The 25,194-nt window shown below is 40.3% G+C and overlaps 1 protein-coding gene across 2 annotated transcripts in view; it reads right to left on the bottom strand.

Annotated features, from left to right (window-relative positions):
• UBAP2 (ubiquitin associated protein 2) overlaps positions 1 to 25,194 on the bottom strand; it is a 152,434-nt gene that overhangs the window by 72,952 nt on the left and 54,288 nt on the right. The window contains exons 10-21 of one of the 2 annotated variants that reach the window (XM_062017817.1): positions 21,271 to 21,338; positions 18,823 to 19,012; positions 17,911 to 18,124; positions 16,359 to 16,633; positions 13,919 to 14,097; positions 12,660 to 12,870; positions 11,455 to 11,494; positions 7,755 to 7,938; positions 6,028 to 6,094; positions 4,554 to 4,749; positions 3,274 to 3,365; positions 2,353 to 2,400 (exon numbers count right to left, since the gene is read on the bottom strand). In XM_062017817.1, the coding sequence (XP_061873801.1) occupies positions 2,353 to 2,400; positions 3,274 to 3,365; positions 4,554 to 4,749; positions 6,028 to 6,094; positions 7,755 to 7,938; positions 11,455 to 11,494; positions 12,660 to 12,870; positions 13,919 to 14,097; positions 16,359 to 16,633; positions 17,911 to 18,124; positions 18,823 to 19,012; positions 21,271 to 21,338 (1,764 nt within the window). The remainder of the gene's footprint in view (positions 1 to 2,352; positions 2,401 to 3,273; positions 3,366 to 4,553; positions 4,750 to 6,027; positions 6,095 to 7,754; positions 7,939 to 11,454; positions 11,495 to 12,659; positions 12,871 to 13,918; positions 14,098 to 16,358; positions 16,634 to 17,910; positions 18,125 to 18,822; positions 19,013 to 21,270; positions 21,339 to 25,194) is intronic. The other variant, XM_062017818.1, reaches the window with a different exon arrangement.

Raw genomic sequence — 25,194 nt, 5'->3', positions numbered from 1 at the left:
TGGCCTTGTCTGGGTCAACCTGCTTCTACTGAGGAGGGGTTGGACTGGGTGATCTCTGGGGGTCCCTTCCAATCCCTAACATTCTAATATTCTATGATTATATGACTCAGTGACCGATGGAAGTAGTTATCAATGGACTCTCCTAGAAACAAAGGTTGTGAAGGAGCTGCATGGGACACATGTTTACAGATGCCTCATCAAAGACCAGCACAACGGCACTGGTGTGGAAACAGGGAGACAGATGGGAGCTACCACCATGCATCTAGCCACAGAGCCAGGTGATTAGGCACTTGGCTACAATGTATAGCCGTGTCCTAGGATGTCCTGCACAAATCAAAACTGACAATGGGACTTGTTACACCTCCCATGTGACACAAGAACCTGGCAGATTAAATTGGTACACGGTATCCCTCACAACAGCCAGGGACAGGCGATCGTTGAACGTGCTCGCGCTGCAGCTCAACTGTCTTAGGGAGGGGGAGAGTATGGGAAGCTCAGATGCTTGGGTCGAGGGTATGCTTGTGTAGAAAAGGAGGGAACCCAGCAATGGGTCCCAGCAAAGTGAATACGACCAGAGATGAGAGTCTAACAGTCTACTGAGTCTCTTTTGCAGACTGACGTGTTCTTCGGAGTGGTCACCGTGATGCAGATCCAGCTGGAGTCACTCAGCTATTAACAAGATTGGGCAGTGAACACGACCAGCACCTGTTTATATCTTCCTGCAACTGGCCCAGCTAGCACATGTGCTGGGCAGACACGTTACGTATCAGCCCATGCCATAGGACACTGGAGTCATGGAGCATAGGGAGGGGGTGATGTAGTAGGCGTCCGGAAGATCTCAGGTTGTAATGCAAGAGGTGGAGGGTACAGAAGAGGTGGGCACAGGGTGGAGGGAGAGGAGGTGCTGGTGCTAGCAGATAAAGGCACATGGTGTAAACAAGGAGTTGGAATAAAGTATTATCCATGCTGAGTGCGTGGTGATCCCTGTCCCCTCAGCAGGGTGGGCTGAGTGATCCGTGTGGGAGGCCTGGTGGTGCTGCCGGTAGCGGCAACATCTACCACTGGACAATGTCATACCCATCAGTGTCAGTGGTAGTATCTCTCAGATGAAGTACGTAAAAGCAGAGAAAAACCCGCTGTTAATTGTCAACTGCAGTCAGAGTGAAGAATGAGAATATGAGAGAAACTCCTCTGCAGGCACCAAGGTCAGTGAGGGTGGAGGAAAGAGTTTCTCCAAGGTCTTGGGCAAAGGTTCCCCTGCAGTCTGGGGTGCAGTCGCTGTTGAGGCCCTGCCCCTGTTGCCACTGAAACTATGGTTCCACTATCCACTCAGCCCTGGGAGGATCCCACACCAAGTGGATGCCTAAATGAAGCTGTGACCTTGTGAGAAGCCTGCACTGGAGCAGGATCCTGAGAGTGGGTGTGGACATGCGGAAAGAGGAGCCCACACCAGAGTAGGAGTCTTGTCGGGACTTCTGACTCCATGGGGGACCCACATTGGAGCAGTCTGTTCCTTAAGGACTGCAGCCCATGTAAGGGACCCACGCTGGAGCAGTTTGTGGAGATCTGTAGCCCTGGGGAAGGACCTATATTGGAGAAGTTTGTGGAAGACTGTCTCACATGGGAGGGTCTCTGTGCTAGAGTAGAAGAAAAGTGTGAAGGTAGAGGAGCAGCAAAGACAACTTACCACAGCTTCCATTACTCATCCCTCTGCGCTCGTGGCAGAAAGGAGGTAGAGAAAATCTGGAGTGAAACTGAGGACAGGATGATGGGAGGGGAAGGAATGAAGCGGGTTTTTTTATTACTCATTACTCTGATTTGAGTTATAAGAAAGTAAACGAATTTCCCCAAATTGCGCCTGTTGTGCCCACAACAGTATCTGGTGAATTATCTCTTCTGGTTCTTATCTCACCCCTTGAACCTTTCATTATATTGTTCTCAAAATCCAGAAGCAAAGATCTCTACGTATGAGTATGTTCCAGACCTGTCTGATGCAACTATTGGCTGCCAATTTGTGTACTTGCTGTTCAGCCCTACCTCTTGGTAGCAGAAAACACACTCAGATTTCAATCAGATTTAACAAGACATCATAGTGTTGCTACAACTATGGAAGATTTCTCCACTGAAAATAACAAAGCATGCTTACTTTTATCTACAGAGTTTGCAGACAGGCAAATGCACAGTATAGCAGTTGATCTGTATCAATTTACATCATAGAGAGTAAGTGTGAATATTAAAAGCAACAGAAGATAGAACATAAGGAACACCATTAAGTGAAGCTATTTGTGTCCCACAAAGGATCGACACTGAAGGTAAGCTGTTCAAACGAAATATACAAAGTCATTTACTTACCATTGGTAGCCTGGACTGAAGCATCTGGAGATCATCATAACCATAAATCTGCTTAAAGACAGATAAAAATACATCATAATTGTAACACTTTCCTGATGCTGAGTAATTTGGGACTTTCAATGGTGCTTGACCTAGACCCAGTCTGTTTTCAAGGTGTATAGCTATTCACCACATTTTGTCATCATGGCACACTGCAGCATTTTAAGACTAGTAGAGCTAAGCTTAATTAAAATGGATTGCCACTCTATTTATGTTTCTTGGAGACATCAGACTTCTGAGGAGAATCTCACTGTCCCACCTTCCAATACTGTTTCTACAGATGCATCATTCATCAACTCATGAAAAATCTACAGGGTGTTCAGATTCGGGAACAGGAGCCATTAATATAACATAAATATAAATGAATATAAAGCCTTCTTTACTGCAGTCATTACTTCAGATGGATTTAAGAGTTGACAGCTCAACCACAAAGCAAGTTATGGCATCCTTTCACATCCAGCATGACAAAGAAAGATAACTGGAATTAAGTTTCTGATTAAAAACAAAGATAACTAAAACCACATTGGTCCTGGTCAAGAAAAAGCTGTGTGCAGTATGACAGACAGGACATACAGCACATTTCAACCATTACTACAGTAACTCTATTCAAGGAACACAAATCTAAATTAGTTCAATTTTATCCTAAGGACCTAAAACCTTACATCACTGAAAACCATAGCAACATGCATGTTTAGCTTCAACAGCAGCCAAACCAGGTCTGTGCCAACATTTGTGCAGTTTACTATCAATAGTAAATTTTTGGTGAACATATCTGTTCTTCAGCATTTGGAACAAGAATTCCAGAGCAGTGGGTCAGGAGGGCCCACTTGCACCAAAGGTTAAGCTATTAAGGACAGGAACAAGAACAATTAAATTTCTTACTGGGTAGGCAGGCAGAAGTCCTCCAGGTCCCACAATATACTGGTTATGCAACAAAGGTGGTACACCCTGGGGCAAGTTTGGGGGAGCTTTGCCTGCAGAATCAAAATACAGACACTTTAATATGTGTTTATAAAAGAAAAGGTTTCAGCATTGAGACAAGTCATCTTACAAACCCTGGCAGCTCTGCTGTCATTGCTTGTAAAGAGCAAAACTCTAGATGAAATTTGTGCTGGTTGATGAAAATGCTCTAAATAGCCTGAAGAGCTTAACCATCTTTCAAGGAAGGAAAAGCACAGGCTACTTAAGACTGAAAAAAGTCCCATCAGAGAACAGTCTGATTTTTGTCATTTATTTTGCCAAAGATGGTAACAAGAATTACAGCAACTTTTCATTTCCTCAGTCCTCTCCTGAAGGTAAAATTTAGGTACTCTTCCCCATCTATGAGCAAATTCTTTCATTTCATGTCACCACATTCCTCCTTATTGCCATCAATAGACTGGAAAGCACTAAACGTTGCCAGCATACTTTTTGTTGAGTGATCTATTACAGCTGAGAATAGCAAAGAGAAGATGACTGAAACAGTTTTGGTTGTCTTCATGAAGCAGCACTAGGAAGCAGAAGAGTCAAAAAAAACCCAAAACAAAACCTTGCCCAGTCACTGGACATTCCATTTATAAGGTATGGGAATGAGAAATAAGAAATCCTTCTTAAGTAAGTTTGATCTTAATATTTAGATTATTCAGTTCCTTCCATAGGATTTCCTTTTAGAAGTTCTGATTGATTAGAGATACAAGACAGAATTCAGCATTGCTTCCACTTCAGTGCAAGAAGACTCTCCATTTTCTCTGTCAGCAGATACTTTTTTCTGAGTTTCTTTTGTTTGCTGTGGAATGACCCAAACATCGTATCTCTTTTTATCTCTCTGTAGATGTGGCAGTAGATGTAGCAGTAGATGTAGTATATGACAATGAGGAACACTGCAGTATATACAAACTGAGCCCACTTAGCCCAAAACTTCCAGTCAGAACTGCTCTGGTGTCTATTTATAAAGCTCTTTTGGGATGGAACATGCTATAAAAATGCCACATTACACCCTAACGAATATTTCAAATATACAAAACCCTGCAACTTTCTTTTAAAAGCCAGCAAATTAAGCATGCTGAAAATGCTAGTCAGAAGTGTGGACTCCTCAGCATAGCTATGGCTGGTGAGATGCTCAACTGGTAGCCCTGCTGACTGAAGCCCTCTGTTTATCCACATGAGCTGTTAATATTGCAAACCTGAAGATACTAAGGCAGCTGCTCGTGTGGTAGCAGCTGGTAGAGACACAGTGGTAACGCTCAGGCCAAGGCTGTTTGTAGTGTTCATACTGCTTGCCATGCTGACAACCGAAGAGGTGGTGCTAGTGGCCGAGGTTGAAGCAGTTGAAAAGGTCGTTGAAGGCTGGAGCGAAGTTGTGTTCTCAACATTAGTGTGCTAAAAAGGAGACAAAAAGAATGAGGATCACAGAGCAAATAAACCACAGTGGAAGATGCTGGGGGAAAAAAAAAATCCCAAACCAGAACAAAACATTAATCTTTTAAGTAACAGCAGTACATGCGAAAGTTATGCATTACCTCTATATCAAACAAGCAACTAAATTCCATGCTTGTGATTTAAGCATTCAAAGAAAACTATTACATGAAAGCTAAACTCCAACCAACAACCTTATACTACAGTAACTCACCTGTCACTCCATTGCATTACTTCTTGCCCTTTGCTTGTATATTTGTTTAAGCTAGTAATTGTTATGTTACATAAACTCCCATACTCTTCCAAAAGACAGTATTTGTTTTCAAAACAAAGGACATTGCTATTGAGATGTAAATTCCACAAGTGCATTGAGGAAAAGATTATAACTGTCATGCCCCACAACAAACTCAATGTGGTAAACTCAAATGCAGACCAGATGTATTACAGGAACACACGATGATAAAAGAGTTCCTGGTTTGAATGCAGCACAATACAGTGCCTTAGCTGAAAGCTGATCACATTTGGAAAACAGTGTCAGCAACACAAAGCAGCCAAAACAACTCTGACAACAGCAAAGAAGGACATTTGGAAAACTGTGCATTTTAAAGTTACGTATTCAGTAGAGATGGAGCATTATAAACTAAAACACAAGCATAAGGAAAAGTAGGAACCTATTTGCACACCCCAATTGTGACTGAACAGAAGTACCCCATCACAGGACAAGGCAGTGCCTCTCTGACTTGCATTTGTGCAACCTTAACCAGGGCATTATGTTCATTACCAGTTGTCTTGTTATCTCAAGTGTATTAAATACACAGGTGACGACAATACCACATCTGTCACCACACGTATCATTCCATCACCTGAATTTTGACAGCTAATCTCTCCAATAGAGACTGCTTCAGAGCAGTTTCAGAAAGCCATGTCCAAAACGTTATTTTATTACTATTTCTGATACACTTGTTAGAAGAAATTCTTTCTTTATTCCATCTTCTTGATGGCACAAAAATTTCCTATGCAGTTGTGTGACTGGTAAGTTTCTGTAACAGCTATTCCTGACCTAGTACAAATCACAAGCAGTAAAGACTTATTTCCACTAGAGGGCTGGCAGTACTTCTTCCCTGAGACAAGGCTCTTGTTTCAGTTCTTAGTGTGCTGGGACGCAAGGAACTTTAAGAGAGGGTCTTCATCAGATAAACTCACTATATGCCAAACATCTGTTGAAGTGCAGATATGACTTACTGCGTGTGATGAGCTCGAAGACAACACTGAGGCAGGGGAGAGGCTGCTCTGATGACTGGAAAGGGAGCTAGAAAGAAATTATAGAGAATTAATAGAATTCTTTTTTCCTAAAACTATTTTTAATATACATATTTAATAGATATATGTACGCCTCTACAGGCATTTTTTCCTTCAATAACCTACTACTTTTTAATGAAAAACAAAATCAAGTACAGAAACAACTATTACTAACAAGAAATACCTAAACCATTGTTCATTTGTATTTATCCACTTACTACATTTTTTGAAAAACAAACAATAGTTGTTTCAGGAACCATGTTTTCCCCAGCTGACCAGGCCTGGGAACCTGTGGCAGTAACAGCAGCATTGACATTCATCTGTAATCCAAAGGTCTTTAAATGTGCCCCTGAAAGGTGACTGAAACTGGTTCTTAAAAGATTTACATTCACCAAAGTCATACTTTACATTTGAGGTCAAGAATACAGTACAGCATGTAACAAACAGAATGAACACTGAATAAAGGCAAAAAACCCCAAAGCCACAATAAAAATGTGTGGTTTGGTGCTCAAAAAGCCACTTCTTGTGTAAAATGAGAAGGAGATCCTAATCAGAACAAATATTTTGGTCTTTTCAGTGGAAAAAAGGCACAAGAAAATATGTCCGTTTTCCTAACAAAGCTGCAGGCTACATTATATGCCCTAAAATTTAAGGGAAAATACTTGGCAGCTCTTCAAAACTGTGGAACCAGAATAATTCTTGGCAGCTTCATAGATTAAGTTTATTTCAATTCTTTAAAACCGTTCCCCCTCTGCAGGAATTACAATGACACCACTTCAGGCAGCAAGGAAAGAAATAGTCCAATATACAGTTTTAAACATCTTCCTTACCCATACTCCCCAGCTCTTCTAAATAAGTCTTTTTTCACGATTTAAGCTATGGTAGATACACAGACACTATTTTACTATTTTATTCAGCAGAAAAGAATACTGTATCAAAATAATCAACTATATCCCAACTGTGAAACAGGAAAAAACCCCTAACCCTGGTACTTCATCAAATTAGTTTTTTACATTAACAAACACAGTACGAATGTGACTATTAAATCAATAGGGCCTCAGGATATTACCTGCCTAAGGATGAACCTCAAGAAACAGGCACTGAGAAAATCAGACAGAAAGTGCAAATGAGCTAAACTATGTTGGATGTACTTCCAGGAGTATCAATCTGATCTTCCAACATGTCTTGAAGAAACATCTTGTAAAACAACAACACACATGCTGTCCCTGTGGAATTACTTTTGGGGTTTCATTTAAAGAAATACAAATATAACTGATACTACAGTGTTTCAGAATTAGCCAGGAAGTAAACTGTTAAGGAATGGTTTCAAATACATGACACTAAACAAACAGCAGGCACTGTGGACAAAGCAGGAAAACCAAACTGGATGAATCAATTCAGTTCATTTAGATGGCATGACTGAAGAGCCTCCCGAAACACTAAGTTGTTTCTATAACACAAAAACTTGCGAGCAGCAGCTGCTCTATCTATGAGCCAGAAGCTCACACTTTGCAACCAGAAATACTCTGTTCTCTTCTGAATCTTATCCTAATTCTAGGTCGTGTCAGAAAAGAGGTCCCTGGCATATGACAGCCTCCTGTATGCTATCACCCTCCATTTGCTCCTTCCCCAAACCCAAATCCATTTGTGTAACGTAATTGCTACAATACCTGCTTAACTGGGAAAGTGCGCTGCTGGCCAAATCGCTGGGCTGAGGCAAGCTGGGCAACGTTACCACATGCTGTGATGGTGAAGGCAGAAGTGAAGCAGCGGTGGATACCACGCTAGGCAGACAACCAGCAGAAGGTAGTGAGGGAGAAGGCTCTGTCTTAGGCGCTGGAACTGATGAAGTAGCTGCAACAAGTTAAAGGAGGCATTCAAAGACAAATTCCAGCATACATTCCAGCCTGGATTCAGGAACACAGTAGTATCCTCCCCTTGGTTTCCAAAAATCTAACTATTAAGAACCAGAAATAGTATCAAGCAATCTGAGTATTAAGGAAAATCCAGTATTTTTTTCCGTTTAAGCTCTTCACTTATAACAGAGTTGTAATTTTCACTGCTACACATCATAAACTAGTCTTGTGCACTCTCCCACTATATGGATGACTGGCTTTTGCTCACAAGACAACCCTCACTTTAATATTCCTTGCATTTAGTTCTGCAAACTGTCATTTGTGCTTTTCAAGGCATTGTACAAATCTACTTGTACCTACAGCTCTGCTTCTTCATTCCAGCCCACATAGAGCCTCTGATGATCAAGACAAAGATCTTGCTGAGTGCAAAGGTACATATAAATTATCAGTTTGGAGTACTCAGCCAAACGTGCAATGCAGTAGAATAAAACAAGCATCAATAAAAAGCCACAACCGAGTACCACATTAAGAACTTTTCATGGCTAATGAGTTGTCAAATATCAACTTACTTTATTTGACCTAGATAACAAAAAGTGTTTGGCCTCAATATTATTTTTAAGGCTACAGAGTAAAGCTTGTTTACCCCAGACATGCCTTTCCAAAAGATCACTACGCTATAACAAGACTAAGCAATTCTACTGCCCAACATAATGACCAGATGTTTTTACACCTATCTCTTATCCTGCAAAGATAATAGAGGCACTCATCCACCAATAAAAGATAGAGTTGAGCCCTGCCTTCTGCTAGGTGATGTTTCTTTATTACACAAGAGATCACTACCCAGCAGATGATTACTAACTTGCAATGCATGTGAAGGTAGTTTTAGGACAGTTACCAACCAAAAGCCAGACACATGCTTGGAAATAACATGTTACAGTTTGTTCATATTACTGGTTTGGCTTCCTTGCTAAACAACCCACGTTAGGGTTGTTGGATTGGGTGCTATGCCTTGGCATATGAGGGCAACTGACAACTGGGAAGGAAATTCAAGTGAGAAACATGGTTACAAAGGTGACAAGCATAGCACCTGATACTTCCTGGCAAGATTCATACAAAAATAACTAAATAACATCTACAAGTCTCAACACATTTAGAGCAGAGTTCCTTTCTTGAAGCAGGAGTAATGTTTTCAATACAAGAGTCACTATCTTTATTAAGACTCCTTACAAGATGCCTGAACACAATGTGCAAGACAAAGAAAATGAGGAGACAAGTAGGACAGGTCAGAATTATAACATATCAGTCATGCTTTGTACTAAGGGTTTAGGAAGCATGAGGTCTGGATATTTGAATACAACAACAGCAAAGATGAGAGATGAACAACTAAGAATATTATCAGCACATATGGAAGGGAAAAGGCCAGTACTTTCAAAAGTTTAACAGTGAATTTCTAAATTATTTAAATGAAAGAAATATGTATGTGGAAGAAGAGTGATCCCAGTTCACATGCTTGAGATACACACAAACCCAAAAGGGTTCCCAGCTGGCATAGAAAAAGAGACAAAACAGACACTACAGAATAGTTACAGAAACATTAAGAATTCTCATCCCTCACTAAGAAATCTTTGTTTTCCATAGCAAAAAAATAATCCTACAGTGAATTTCATAAATTGTTTATCAATTCTGTACACAAGAGTTAGAAAGTTTTCCACTAGAAAAGTTGTCTTGAAACACAACAGTCTTTCAAGTGATATCTCTTTGGACATTTACTGTTCATTTAAATTCAACTTGGCACTAACATAACACTGTTTACAGGTCTGAATACTCAAACTTCTTTCTACTTAGTAGTACAAAAAAGGCTGCTTCTCTAATGACCTACCTGAAGAGAGTTTTAGGAAGACTACAGACCTAAAATGGAAGTGCTGGAATTCCAAAAGATGTTTATTCACACTGGTGCCCTTGAAAACCTCCACAGAGCAGTTAATCAAGGTCAGAAGCAGAGAATCTTACAGAATCTTAAGGGTTGGAAGGGACTTGGAAAGATTATCCAGTCCAATCTCCCTGCCAGAGCAGGACTACCTACAGTATGTCACACAGGAACTTGTCCAGGTAGGTCTGGAATGTCCCCAGAGAAGGAGACTCCACAACCCATCCAGGCAGCCCCTTCCAGTGCTTCCTCACCTAAACAGGGAAGAAATTCTTTCTTGTGTTTCCTTGGAATCTCTTATGTTCCAGTTTATACTCATTGCCCCTTGTCCTATCATTGGCCATCACTGAGAACAGCCTGGCTGCATCCTCCTGACATCCACTCTTTACGTATTTGTAAACATTAATAAGGTCACTCCTCTGTCTCTTCTTCTCCAAGCTGAAGAGCCCCAGCTCCCTCAGCCTTTCATCATAAGGGAGATGCTCTACTCCATCATCTTGGTGGCCCCATGCTGAACTCTCTCCAGCAGCTCCCTGTCCTTCTTGAACCAAGGGGCTCAGAACTGGACACAGTATTCCAGATGTGGTCTCACAAGGGCAGAGTAGAGGGGGAGGAGAACCTTTCCTGACCTACTGCCCACAGCCCTTCTAATACACCCCAGGATGCCACTGGCCACCTTGGCCACGAGGGCACATTGCTGGCTCACGCTCATCCTGCTGTCCCGCAAGACCCCCAGGTCCCTTTCCCCTACACCACTCTCTAACAGTTCATTCCCCAAACAGTACTGGTACATGGGGTTATTTTTTCCCAGGTGCAAGACTCTAGACTTGCCCTTGTTGAATTTCATTAGATTTCTCCCTGCCCAACTCTCCAGCCCGTCCAGCTCTCACTGGATGGCAGCACAGCCTTCTGGTGTGTCAGCCACTCCCCTCAGTTTAGTATCATCAGTAGAATACTATGCTATAATTATTTTAACTACAGCAAGAGAAATATAGGGGTGCTACAAGTAAATACCACATTAGAAACAGGTGAAGATATAAGTAAAGCCTGGACTGTGTTATTATTATGCTTCACTGCAAGGCAGCAAGCCACTCGGCAGAAGGAGCATGATAGTCACCCTTATTCCTCCCAGGCTTGTAATGGGGCACAAGGAGCACTAGTGAGAGGTGTATTCAAAGAATGTGACTTTGATTACAGCTAAATGTTATTTGCAGTTTGTCAACTGAGAATTGCAAGAAATTTTATTAAATATTCTTTCCTATTTTTAAAAAATATTTTAAATTTTATCTTAAATATCTATTGGCAGGTAATTTGAAAGGCAAAAGCAGCAGCAAAGCCATTTCTCTAATTCTAGGACTGCTTCACTACGTAGATTTAATAAGGCTGTTTTCATCTTCAAGCTTAGTCAAGAAACTAACAGTGTATCCTATGGAAGTAAAAGTACACTTTCAAATAGGTCAGCCAAAAATTAGTCAGTGAGGACAACATAAAAACCTTCAACTAGCTGTTACTACTGCAGTTGTGCACACACCAAGTAATAAGGCAAGATCAGAAAGTCCAGTGCACCATCAGGCCTTGTAAACTTACTGTCAAGAGTTGCCTGTGTTCTAACACCACTGTGCCCGTTCTGTAAACAAAGGAGAAAAGAATGAATAAAGCTTCTTAGAGTTACAGTCATTTTTCAGACTGAATCACACATCAAGCATGCTTCATGCAAAACTCTAAATTCATTCTAAATTGAAAGACAAAAAAGGCAAAATTGATTTTTACTGCTTTTAACAAAACCATGTAATAGCTGTCTCAAGTGCAAGGTGTCCTGAACATACAGAACCTCATACACTGCCCATACTACACCCATCAGCAGGAGACCTTCCCACGTAGTGTATATCACAAACTTCAGATTCACACCAATATGAAAGAAAGAATTGCATTAACATATAGGAAATGGTTGTGCTTTTGATCTAATGCAACTCACAATTTTAACTATCCAAGTTACACAGAGACGCCAATTTTTTTCCATTGAAAGATAAGACTTGAGAAGCACCAGTTGTGTTTTGGGTAACGCTGGAGGACAGAAGTGGATAGTCTATGCTTGATCCTCACCAGTACATAGGAGCTAGTGCAGAAGACAAGTGTGACTGAGCCATTACACAACAAAGGCCAGATGAAAAGAAACTTACAAACTCTCATCAGTTCCTTAAACATATAATGCTAAACTCTCTTAAAACAAACCTACATTCCATATATAATAGAACAGGTGATTTTGAAACTCCCATGAGAGATCATGTCTTCTGTAGATTAGACCTCTTCCCTATGCTTTTTAAAAATAAAACATGGAACCTATTCCCACTGCTGTTTAAATCCAAGAGTAATGCTGAAGGGGACAGTTTGGGATCTAGGTGATACATAAATTTAATAAATAATACACCTTTGGATAAATACTCTCGAGTTTCAGTAAAATACTCTAACTAATATTTACACATAGAGATAGTTCATTTCCTAAAAGCCAAGTTTCAGGGAAAGAAACTCAAGCAGAATATTGTTACTAAGAAATAAGGCCAAACAGCAATTTAAGATGTGAAAATCCTTACAAATCAGAGACTCTTACATCCCCAAACATGATACGATCAAAAACTGGTACACAATAGCAAAAGCAAAACCAAATAACAGGGTAGCCTTGGGACTCACAAATGTCACTTGGCTTGGTTAAAATATTAACATAGTGAGGTGATAAAAATCTAACACAGATAAGAGTACTGCACGTTTTTCAAGATCTTATTTCTGAAACTTACCGTAACGGCAACAGGAGTTGGTTCAGACGGAGCCATGGAGCTTTGGTATGCTATCCTACTATGCACAGAAGTCTGGTCATAGGAGGCAGTTGTTGTTACTGGGCTAGTGCTCTGGGATGAGCAGGTCAGACTGGAAGATGTGATGGCAGAGGTTGTGTAGGTGGACCCCTGTACTGTATTGGATATTGGCAAAGCGGTATTCAAAGGATCACTGGAAAAAGTAAAAATTATTGATCATCTTGGTAAATGACATCTCAAACACTTTCATGAAAATATCACACAGTTATCTCAAAACACCTTAAACATGCAGCTGAATCTATATTACTTATACTAGAATATTTAATAATGAAAAAAGAACTTAATTTTGCTTTTGTCTCCAGTAATCACTGCTTCAAAATAATCAATTGTGCCAGCACCATTTGCTTTCCTTCTGCCAGTTCAACCAAATCAAGAGTTTACACACAAGAGCTTTTCAGCCACGTTACTTCCACCCTCTCAAAAGATAAATTAATAATAAAAATCTCTCTTTTTAAAAGTTAGAGCCGTAAAGTCTGCTATGTGATGACAAACACCCTGTGTCTTTTTACAGTAGAATTCCAATGTTACAGTAGCAGTCTAATGGAACAAATTATGCAAAGAGTTAAAAACAGAACATGCAAGAGTGTTTCACTGCACAGTTTAAATCATTTCTAGGACTAGAAATTAATGCAAAGGTTTATTTTTACTACTATTTCTGAATTAACTTTAGGAAGCTTTTTACTGAAGCCAATCTTCAAATGAGTAAAGAAGAAAAACAATGGGTTACTAGTACACTGGCATTTACCATCAGCTATTTCATCATTTACTGAGAGCTTTTGCATATTAAAAGCCTGTCTTTTCTTATCCCATAGCAGCATCAGATCTGTAATCTGGTGCCAATCTACTAACACACATATACAGTACAAGGGTCATCTCTCCTGGATTGAAAGTGTAACAATTCAGGTTTTAAGGAACAAACCCTCGCAACAAATTTGAAACTCAGGTCAATTTAACGTGAGAAAGCAATTCTAGAAAGTGTAGCTTATTAGGTTATTTACATTCAGGTAATTTCCAGCTTCACATTGCCCTATCCAGGGAGATTCTGATTATCATTAGAAAAGAAATTTCTCCCTTAAGGTGCCAACCACAGAAGAGATCAAGTGCCCCTCCCACTACATGGTAACTATGCCTTGACATGCTTTCCTAAGGAAGACATGTAAGAATGCACAAGGAAAACTCACACGCACTTCACAGACTTTGAGTACAAGCTATTGTTGGTTGCCTGGCTGGTATTCTCACTGCTCAAAGTTGATCCAAACTCGGGGAGTGCAGGCTCTGATCCAAACTCCAGAGCTCCGAACTGAACATTCAACCCTGTCACATCCGCTGATCCAGGCATCTCCACTGCAGAGGCAGGAATCTAAGAAGAGGAAAAATAAGTTGCAATTCCTTTGCATGTACGGAACTGACACCCTTTCCTCCCTTCACTTCAGTTACTGCCTCGCCTTTTGCTGATAATTAGATCTGTGATAATGCACCAGTACACATCACATAAATTAACTACATTCTTGCAAACTGAAATTAACCAATTTGTTCTGTGTCTGATCTGGAGCCAAAAGAGTAAGCCATGCTATTCTACAATATCTGTCAGATATGTCCACCCCTCTTCCATCAACATTCATCTTGTCGTAACAAAGTCAATTCAAAACACTCAGCAACGCTCATTTTCCACACAGAGCAATTAACACATGCTTGGAAAAGGCAATACTGCTGTATTTTGGACATAAAACCTAATCAGTTTAGAATTTTCTGATTTATAACCAAGAAATACATCATGGTCTTTGTTCTCCTCCTCAACAACATACATACAGAATCACAGAATTGTAGGGGTCGGAAGGGACCTCTAGAGATCATCCAGTCACATCCCCTGCTAGAGCAGATTCGCCTTGATTGGGGGGCACAGAAATGTGTCCAGGAGGGTTTAGATATCTCCCGAGAAGCAGACTCTACAATCTCTCTGGGCAGTCTGTGCAAGGCTCCCCCATCTGAATACAAGCTTCTCCTCATGTTCAAGTGGAACTCCTTGTGTTCCAGACTGTCCATTACTCCCTGACCTGCCACTGTGCACCACAAAAAAGAGACTGTCCTCATCCTCTTGACATCCACCCTTTAGGTATTTACCAGCATCGATAAGATCCCTCCTCCCACTCTTCCCCCAGCTAAACAGCCCCAAGTCTCACAGCCTTTCCTTCTAAGAGAGGTGCTCTAAATATCTTGGTAGCCCTCCACTGGATTCTCTCCAGAAGTTCCCTGTCTCTCTTGAACTGAGATTTCAGAACTGGACACAGTACTCTGCCTCTCCAAGGCAGAGAAGAGGCAAAGAAGAACATCCCTTGACCTGCTGCCCATGTTCTTTTTAATACTCCCAAGATGCCACTGGCGTTCTTGGCCACGAGGGCACATTGTTGGTTCGTGGTTAGTTTGCTGCCCACCAGAACTCCCAGGTCCCTCTTCACAGAGCTGCTCTCCAATAGGTCACCCCCAGCCTGTCCTGGTGCATGGAGCTGTTCCTCCCTAGATGCAGGACACTGCACTTTTCCTTGTTGAACTTGATCAGGTTCCTCTCTGCCCAATTCCCAACCTGATGAAGATCTCATTGAATGGCAGCACAGCCTTCTGGTGAATCACTCAGTCCTCCCAGTTTGGTGCCATCAGGGAACTTGCTGAGGGTACACTCTGTCCCCTCATCCAGGTTGTTGATGAAGATGTTGAACAAGACTGGCCCCAGAACCCATCCCTGTGGAACTCCACTGACCACAGGCCTCCAACTCATTTCTGTGCCATCAATCACCACCCTCTGGGCTCTGTCACTCAGCCAGTTCTTGATCCACCTCACTGTCCACCCATCCAAGCCACACTCAGCTTTCTGATGAGGATGTCAAGGGAAATAGTGTCAAAAGCCTTGCTGAAGTCAAGGTAGATGACACCCACTGAGGCTGACAGGCTCATAATTTCCCGGGTCCTCTTCCTTGACTTTTTTAAAGGCTGGAATGACACTGGCCCTCCTCCAGTCCTCAGACACCTCATCTCTGCTCCACGATCATTCAAAAATGATTACAAGTAGCTTAGCAATAACATCAGCAGCTCAATCAGCAGTAGTGGGTGCATTCCATCAGTACCCATGGATTTGTGGGTGTCCAGTTTGCCTACTAGATCCTTAACCCAATTATCTTCAACCAAGAGAAGGTCCTCCCTTCTCCAGATTTTCTCTCTATCCTCCATGACTGCTCTTCCTGAGGGCCAGTCTTAGCAGCAAAGAGTGAAGCAGAGAAGGAATTCAGTGGCTGCCAGTTCATTGCAGAGAATGCTCATGTCTCCCCTCAGTCTACTCCAGACAAAATACCTCCAGTTCTCTCAGCTGCTCCCCATCAGACTTGTGCTCCAGACACTTCATCAGCTTTGTTGCCAATCTCTGGACATGCTCCAGCACCTCAATGTCTCTCTTACAGTGAGGGGCCCAATACAAAACATAGCACTCAAGCTGCAGCCTCATCAACGCTGAGTACAGGATGACAATCACTACTTCTATTTCTGATAGAAGTACTGCACTATTTCTGATAGAAACCTTTATGTAAACCCTTTTCACGTTTACTAAGGACAAACTGCTACTCAATTACTCACCTTAGATGCTGGAGTTATTCTTCGTTTTGGTGGTTTTATCTGTTTCTGCTGGGTTTGATGGGTAGTCACGGCCTGGTTGTCCATAGATATGGTGGGGAGCTGTAACATTTTGCTGACAGCTGTAGACGTGTCTACTGGGGATGGCTCTCGGAGTTTTACCTGGGAGGAGAAGGACTCCAGCCCAGGAGGAGGAACAGGAACTGCCTGTGTTTGTTGTTGCTGTCGTTGGGTCAGTTGGCTCAGAACTGGTGATGGTTCAGGTTGGGACTTAAAGTCTGGTGGGCATTGGAAAAAAGAAATATCAAAGTTAAAGCACTAAATTCTCTTATTCATGCTTCTACTCTTTAGGAAAGAACCGTGTGACGATGCACTTAATAGCTATGATTTCATAGCATGAACAAGTCTGAGATATCGCACAAATTTCACATTGAATGCTACAAAGCAACAAGGCCAACATTTTATATTCTCTACTTTAAACAAGCTGTGGCCAAGCATTATTTAGCTTTCCTCAAAAATATGAAAACAAACCTATGTATACAGTCAGATAATAGTATCACACACCAGTCCTCAAAAGCTGTTATGGATTATTTTAACTAAATGCTGCAATTTTCACTGCAATTAACTGTAATAACCAATAAAATGTGATCACTTCCAAGGGATCCGTGGTCACATTTAGAGCTGTTGTGAGTTAGACTTCCTGTCCCTAAAAATGAAAAGATTTTCAACACAAACAGCAAGTCATCCTCCATCTCAATCTGATGAAATTCAAGAGACAATGGACACTGACAATTTTTTCCCCAAGTTTTCCCTTTCCATATTTTTCAGAAGCTGAAAGACATGCAGTGGCTCAGAGCACTGGTCAACAAACATGAGAGATACAACAGCATTTGCAATGTGAAGGGGTTTTATATTCAGCTGGTATACCTGAGAGAGATACAAGAGCTGCATCACAGAACTACACTGCAAAAACCAAGTTTGTGTCATTTTCATTGTTTCTACTAATTTTACTCAATTAAAGGAAAAATCCACAGTATTATCAATAAACCAAATGAGTAACCTGCATCCCTCTGAGAACAATAGGGAAAGAACAGAGAGTGAAACTATATAGTACTCATTCAAAATTCATGTAATAGCTAAAAGAGAAATTTGGGAAGAAAATGGAAACATGGTACAACTTTATATTCAGCTAGAAGCAGCACAGGCAGAATGAAAATAAATGGTTTCCAGGATTTTTTGACAAACAAAGTCCCGTTAAATTCCACTTAAATATTCACATTAAAGCAAACATGTCACTGCATGAAGGTCTGACAACTTCTGAAGACACGATGACATTTGTGGACAGGCTTAAGCCTATCAAAACATAATTTGTGATATACTCAGAGAGTCTCTTACTTGCAAACAAGTGTAACTAATTATGCTGTAACAAACTGTATTATTAGGATTATATGTTTCTAAAAAACCTCTTTTGTTAGGGTCATTTTAAACTGTCATTGGCATTAAGAAATCCTACAGGCTAGCAGAGAGAGAGAGAAAGCTATGTAAAAGCACCTACCGAACTGACTAAGGACTGAGGACTGAGTAATGGGTGGTTTCAGATCCCAAGATGATGTGGCAGTTGTGGTAGCAGTAGCAGAGCTACTATTGTTTTGTTGAGAGGTAAACTGAGTCAGTCCTGGAGATTTCAATTGGTCCAATATCTGTGACCCAGTAGAGTTTGTCAGTTTAGAGGATCCAAGTTCGCCAAAGCCAGAGCAAAGAACTGCAGACTACCAAAGAGACAAAAGAAAAGAGCAGAAGGAGTGAAATATTTATTAAATAATTTGAACACAACCATAAGGTCAGTGTCTTCAGCTGCCACTTGGCAGCAACTAAAATCTCTTCAGCTCTAGATTACTAACAAATGACCAATAAAAACCTCAGCAGTTGCAGCAAGTGTCCAGTTCCTTTCTGTTTATCACCAATACAACTTCCAACACTGTGGCTCCAAAAATACTCATTTACTTGAATGTATGCATCCCAAAATAGCACATATTTACTAACAGTTGAACTGAGTTTCAGAGTTTCAAGCCCTCACACACAATTCCAAAATAGGCAGGTTTCTACATAAAGCAGTCAGATATGTGCTTGGAAATAGCGCATCATAGCTTTCTGGCATACCACTCTAGACTATAAACAGATTATTTCATCCTAAATCAGCATGCAGTAAACACATCTGCTCCCAACTCAGAAATTAATATAAGTATTTCATGTAAACCAAGAAGCAACTACTTAGCAAAACCAGAAAATAAGTCATCTTTGAGTGTGTGCGAATGGACGGAATGTAATACTTAATTCCAGACCTTCGACATTTACAACATGAATTTTACAAATGCTAAAAATCTCATGAGATGATCAGCACTGGAGAACTTGTTGAACCTGAAATATTTACTCATTAAGAGTATTTAGAAAGTTAAGATAATTTTACCAGACTTTGAGGAGAATAAGAGTTTACAGCACTGGAGCTGCCAGGTACTGATGTCATTTGGGTGCTGTGCTGAGAATTTGTGAAGACTAGGGCTTGGCCAAAGGTCTGCTGCTGGGAAGCCTCAAATGAGTTGCCTTCTCTCTCTTGGGAAGGAATCACGGGCTTTTGAAGCAGTGCTACCAAATCAATGCTGTAAAAAAAAGCAAAGTATGGCAAGAGTAAACACAGTGATCAGGCTGTGCTGAAGCATTAACAATATTAAAGCTTTAGCAGTAAATTACCATACTAGCAACAGAATTATTACTGATTAACATGCTTTTCAACTATTGTTTGTCTCCCACACAAAAAGAGGTAGAATATTTTGCCAGGAAGTAATATTCTGCTAGTTGAAACCCTCCACCACACTCAGAATAGAAATTATCTTTGCACACTTTTCAAATATCATCAAATGAATAACATTATGCATCACATCAATAACCTATATGATTATTATAAGTGAGTAACCAGAGATAAAAGATACATTATTTTTTAATGGATCCTGTCTGCAAGCCCATCATATATTACATATATAAAATATATTACATATATTTTTACATATATCTATGATATTTAATCATATATCTTACGTAACACATTATGTGTATTCTATTATATATATTATAATATGTCACATAATATATGCATTATATCTTTTATATGTAATATAAATAATGTGTGCGTATGTATTTATCTCCACATTCTCTATGTATCACATCACCCCTTTAAAAAGAGCAAGGGTTCAAGGTCCTAAACTTCTATCTGTATAGGGTAGGTATAAGGATGACAAAGAACAGTCACACACACAGTGATTAAGTAAATATGTGACGTCATGGAAGTCACAAGAGCGCCAGAAATAAAAGGTAAGTTTCCCAGATAGTGGCCACATATCCAAAATTATTCTAACATCTGTAACTGAATGGGTTTAGAATCATAAATTTTCTTATATTTCGCACGGCTTACTAACCCCTACTGTACGTTTAGCACAGGTTTATCCAAGGAAAATTGAAGTATTCAGACAATACATGCAACCTACTCCAAAAATTCTGATTTAAGTTTATTCTAAACATACTGTAGGCTTGGGCTGAAAAGCTGCCTTCATCATTTTCATGAGCACAGATTTCTCAATGCCCAAACCTTTACTATGGAAAGGTAAAAAAAAAGCAAAAGCAAATAAGAAACCTCACAACAAAAAAAAAAACCCCAACAAAATACCACCAAACAGAAAATAAATCCCCAAAAACAAAAACCACCAGGGTTTGCATTGATAAATTCAAATATTTCCTAACATAGTTTGAGGGACAGTCACTGGAAGAATATTTGCATTAGAACAATGCACATGTGAGTACATCACCTTTAAGAAGGAAAGGAACATAAAGTTTAGACCATCTTTCCCCTTGATAATGCCATGCTGACCGCTTCTAATCACTTTCTTGTCCTTTAAATGCCTGGAGACAGCACCCAGCATAAATCGTTCCATCATCCTTCCAGGGATGGAGGTGAGGCTGGTCGGTCTGTAGTTACCCTGCTCCTCCTCTTTGCCCTTTCTGAAGACTGGAGTGACATTTGCTTTCCTACAGTCCTCTGGCATCTCTCCTTTCTCCATGACTTACTGAAGATGATGGAGAGTGCTTTAGTAATGACTTCCTGCACCTTCTGTTGGTGCATCCCATCAGGGCCCACAGATTCATGTACACCCAGAGTGCTCTACTGATCCTTAGCCCAGTCTTCATCGACCAAACAAAACTCCTCCTTTAACCTGACTTCCTCAGGAGTCTGGGGCTCTTGAGGACAGTCTCCAGCAGTACAGATAGAGACAAAGAAGGCATTCAGTAACTCTACCTTCTCTGTATCCTCTGTCACCAGGGCACCCACCTCAATCAGTGGGCCTACACTGCCTCTAGCATTAGTTTTATCTGCTGTATTTTTCTTCTCTATCTGAACACAGTGAAGTAATTGTGATGCTTACCAGGAAATTCACCTTCTTACCAACACAAGCTTTTCTGTTAAGATGTTTGTCGAAGTGCTATGTTCTCAATACTTCCTGCACCAGCAGGAGCAGGCTCTCCACTTTCTGGACAGCAAAGCCAGAGCTTACTTTTCAACAGCAGAAAAGTTATTTTCCAAGCTACTTTTGCTCCTGCTTAAAAGTATACTTTGTGCAAAAGACAGAGAGTCTTCTCAGCATTACACCTGTGGATTTGCTAAATTTGGCTCCACTTCCATAGTAAGCACAGGAACCCAAGAAATCAATGCTCTGCAAACAAGGTTTCATAATTTTGAAATTAGCTCAGCCAATCTCCAACCAGGGCCACACTGTGTTTTAGCCAATATTATACATATGCAAGCTAACATTAGTTCACCTAGCAGAAGGTTTTTAAGGTATAGGGCAAACATGAAAGTGGAGCTTACTTTTGCCCAGGAGTCACATGATTCTCAGCTGGAACAGAGGAAGCAGTGAAGACTTTTGTTTCAGAAAGCTGAAAAAGAGATATGAGGGGAAAAGAGCTATTTTAATCATGTACATGCTCACACTTCACTGCTGTGACATCTGCAGAAATTCCATCTTGGTCACATACTTCTCAAGAAAAAGGTGAAGTTAAAATGCAATTAATTACCAGTTATGCTGCAGCTCTATGTTAAAGTACAAAAACACATATATAATATGTGATATATAATCAAACTTCAGCAAAGCCCTCTCCACAGAATCAAGTACTAATTTCACTGCTTGTTTGGAAATTTCATCCCTGAGCACACACACACAATGGCATATCAATGTAATTACATCTATTTGAGCAAGAGTTTAGCTGAAAACAAACAAGTAGAAAGTCATTAATGTCACGGCTAGTATAACATCAGTGTAAAGACACCTTGGACAAACAAAATTCACAACTCCATAGAGCAGTTCTGATAAACCTTGTGGTTAGAAATCTAACACACTGTATTGTACCCCTCATTCCATGCATCCCCATGCTTTGCATTTCAGCTCACATCATCAACAGCAGCAGGTTTGCACTCAGGAATGAGTACCATGAAACAGCATTAGTGGTTCTTTCTTGAAATTTCTTCTAGAGGTAGCAGTAACATCTTAAACCAATGGCTCTAAAAGCATGAGTTTGAAAATAATAAAGGGAGACCCATATAATTGCTTTTAGTATCATAACCAGACTATCCACAGCAGAAAACTGTACTGTTTTCATCATGCTGTTACAACAAAGATAGATAGTTGCACAAGTAGCTGGGATGGGGGAGCTAGTAGGGGTTTTGGGGTGGAAAGGGGGTGATTTTACTTTGTAGGGTAGTTGTTGGCCTTTTTTTTTTACATAGGTTTTTAAAAAAAACCCAAAGTAGTAGTTAAATAGCTACAACTTCCTCAGGTTAATTCATTACTGTTAACAGGAATACTTGCATAGACCAGAATAAGTTTTTAGGTTAGGCTGAACAAGATAAAAATATGCGTGTATAATGGTTATATTTTCAATTAAATTTGCACAAAGTCGCCCTTAACTACTTTGGTGTAACTTTATATTTAGACTAAAGAATAACTGACCTATGCAAACACAAAGTTAGTTCCTTCCAAATGTGACATTTGAATATAGATCTTCCAAAAAATTATGTATTTTTAGTCGCACACATTGCTAGCATCCCATTTTAAAGGACAGCAGGGAGATGAACCAATTTCATCTGCCATCCCACAGGCAAGTCTACTGAAGGCATGTGTATCCCCAAACAGTCACTGGATTGGGTTTCTCCTACAAAACACTGTTGATTTAAGCAGAAGAAGGACTGAAGGGGAGCAACCATTTCCAGCTCAAATACTTCATGCACTCTCCTAGTACCCACTTACGTGCAATACCATGTTATGAAAAGATTAGTACCACAACAGTTCCTCCCTCCATTTCCTTCCCTTCTCTTGCTGCTAATACAAGATACTTTAACGCCATCTTTCTTGAACACAACTCTGTCCTGTACAGTTGAACACAACTCTGTCACTCTATGTACTGACCAAAACCAAGAAAGAAGATTCAACTGAAGCATATTTCCAATTAAAGAGGGGGTTTCTCTGCTGTTCAACCCTTTGTCTGCTGTACATGTTATTTTAGAACAATATGTACTGTACTTTTTGTAGTATGTCATGGTTTGACATGACAGCTATTTCTGGTGATGGGGAAGGGGCTCTAAAGATGGCTCCTGTAAGAAGTTGCTCGAAACTCCCCCCAGCTCTGAGTCAGACCCACTGCTGGGGCTGAGACAATTAGATGCCGCCACGGTCACTTTTTAAGAAGAAATCAGAAGAGGAGGTTTCTGCCTTTGTCTCAACCAACAACATCCTTGGTTACCTTTTTTCCTCCAATTTTGCTAGAGCCTCTGCCATCCTAATGAGGCTGGGGGTGGATGGGAGGCACCGAGCAAGAGACTGTTGTGGTGCTTCATTGCTGGCTGGGCAAAACCACAACATAGTGTTAAGAGACTCCTGCATTGTATGGTACAAGTAAATCAGCTGATGGCATGAGCAGCAGTCTATGGTATTTGTGATGTCAATAGCTCTTTACATCCAAATAACCCAGAATAAGAACAACTGTAGCCAAAAGACTGATAAATCATGAAAACCAGGCAAATGGAAGAACCTGAGGATGTCTGTGACTATGTAACAGCGTGCTTCATGTATGAGAGAGGAATTGCTCTCTTCAAGTGAACCATCATGCAGAATAGAAGTCTCTAGCTATCAGCTTGGCTGCACTGAAGTTTACTCTACATCCTGTGGTAAACTCACCAGCACAAACTCCCATCAAGCATCTAATTCAGAAACGTTCTGGGATCGTGGCATTTGTCAAAACACATACTGTACTCTGCAGCAGCTCCAAAGTTTTATTATGCAGATGTACTGAGCTATTTCTTAGCTAAATTATTGGCTCCTAACAAAGTTATTTACGCTCACCGTACACTACACTGGCAAATCTTCCACTGAAGCTCTGGCATTTTCACAGAACTGAAAGAATGGTAGCAAGTCATTTGACAGTCTCACAAGGATATTTCCTCCTTCTGCAGTGAAATGCCTGTGCTTTTCAGCTCCTATTCCTATGATAAAAATCGTTCTCCAATCAGCAAATAGACAATATATTTAACAACTAGCTACCAGCTCCTAAGTCCAGGTGACAGGTGAGGAAAATATACTCCAGCATCGTCATAAAAACTCCGCATCAACAAATAAAAAATAACAAAACCTTATCACCCTTTTGATATGATGTACAGAAGGGAAAGGAAATAAAATGAGTTCTCAAGCTGCTTCCTGGTAAAGGAAACTCCTGCTGAAATACAATTGTTTCTTTTGCAGTGTCACTGTTGTTTCAAATAAAATCTAAAACTACCAATAATGTACAGAAAACATTGTCTCTCACCAACTTTCTAGCAAATTATATGTAACCTATTTCTCTTTTTTGATAGTTTCTGTAGTTAAATTTTATTTACTTTAGCCAGGAAAACATGACCACAATTTTAGCAGGAAAGCCCAGAGCAACCTACAGTATCTCATCATCTCTAAGGTCCTTCATTCTCCATACCCTGAGTACGTCTCTAACAAAATACAACTTCCTGTTTCCATTGCAACAAGTTTCCACTCCATTTAAGACTATGTTGACAACCTACTATATTTGCTCAACACTCACTGGTAAAGGTGAGTGTTACTCCAGCCAGGAGTAACAAACTGCAAAAATCTAATTCTCTTCAGAACAAACAACAGTTAATTTCACTCACTTGCTAGTAGCTTGTACCTGACTAGAGAACACCACATTTAAATAAAAATATTCTCCAGAAAAAAAGCTGGTCCTTGACTGCAGACAGCAAACACATCAGTTTCCTTGGTTATTTTAATTTGCACTCATATTTCAGAATTGTTTGCTATACATTCAAATGTGCAGCTCCATGTTCTAGCCATAGGTTCATACAATGCTTTTGTCTGCTACGCTAAAACCAGAGTCCACTCTATGCTAATAAAGTAACTTTTCCAGAGTTAGTAAACTAAAAATTGCACTCTCAAGGACCTCTCCCAATTAGTAAATTAATTTTCATCTGTTTTCCACATTTTTTCTCTGCAAAAGCCATCAATAATTGGATGCAGTACTTCAGAACCAAGTTTAGGAGAATCCACACTGAGAAATATAAACAAAGAATGATTAAGAGACAGGAAAGAGCACCTAAAGGTAAAAATATTACAAGTGCTGCTTTTTTTTTCATCAAATCATTTAGGAAATTGTGCTGAGCTGCTCTTTTTTCATCATCTACTACAATCCTGAAAGGTTTTCAGTTGCTGCTTTGCAGAAAGCAGACTCTTGTTCT

Source organism: Colius striatus, chromosome Z, assembly GCF_028858725.1.
Source record: "Colius striatus isolate bColStr4 chromosome Z, bColStr4.1.hap1, whole genome shotgun sequence".
NCBI lineage: Eukaryota > Metazoa > Chordata > Aves > Coliiformes > Coliidae > Colius > Colius striatus.
Note: the sequence above shows the minus strand (reverse complement) of the source record. Positions and strands in the feature narration are given on the sequence as shown.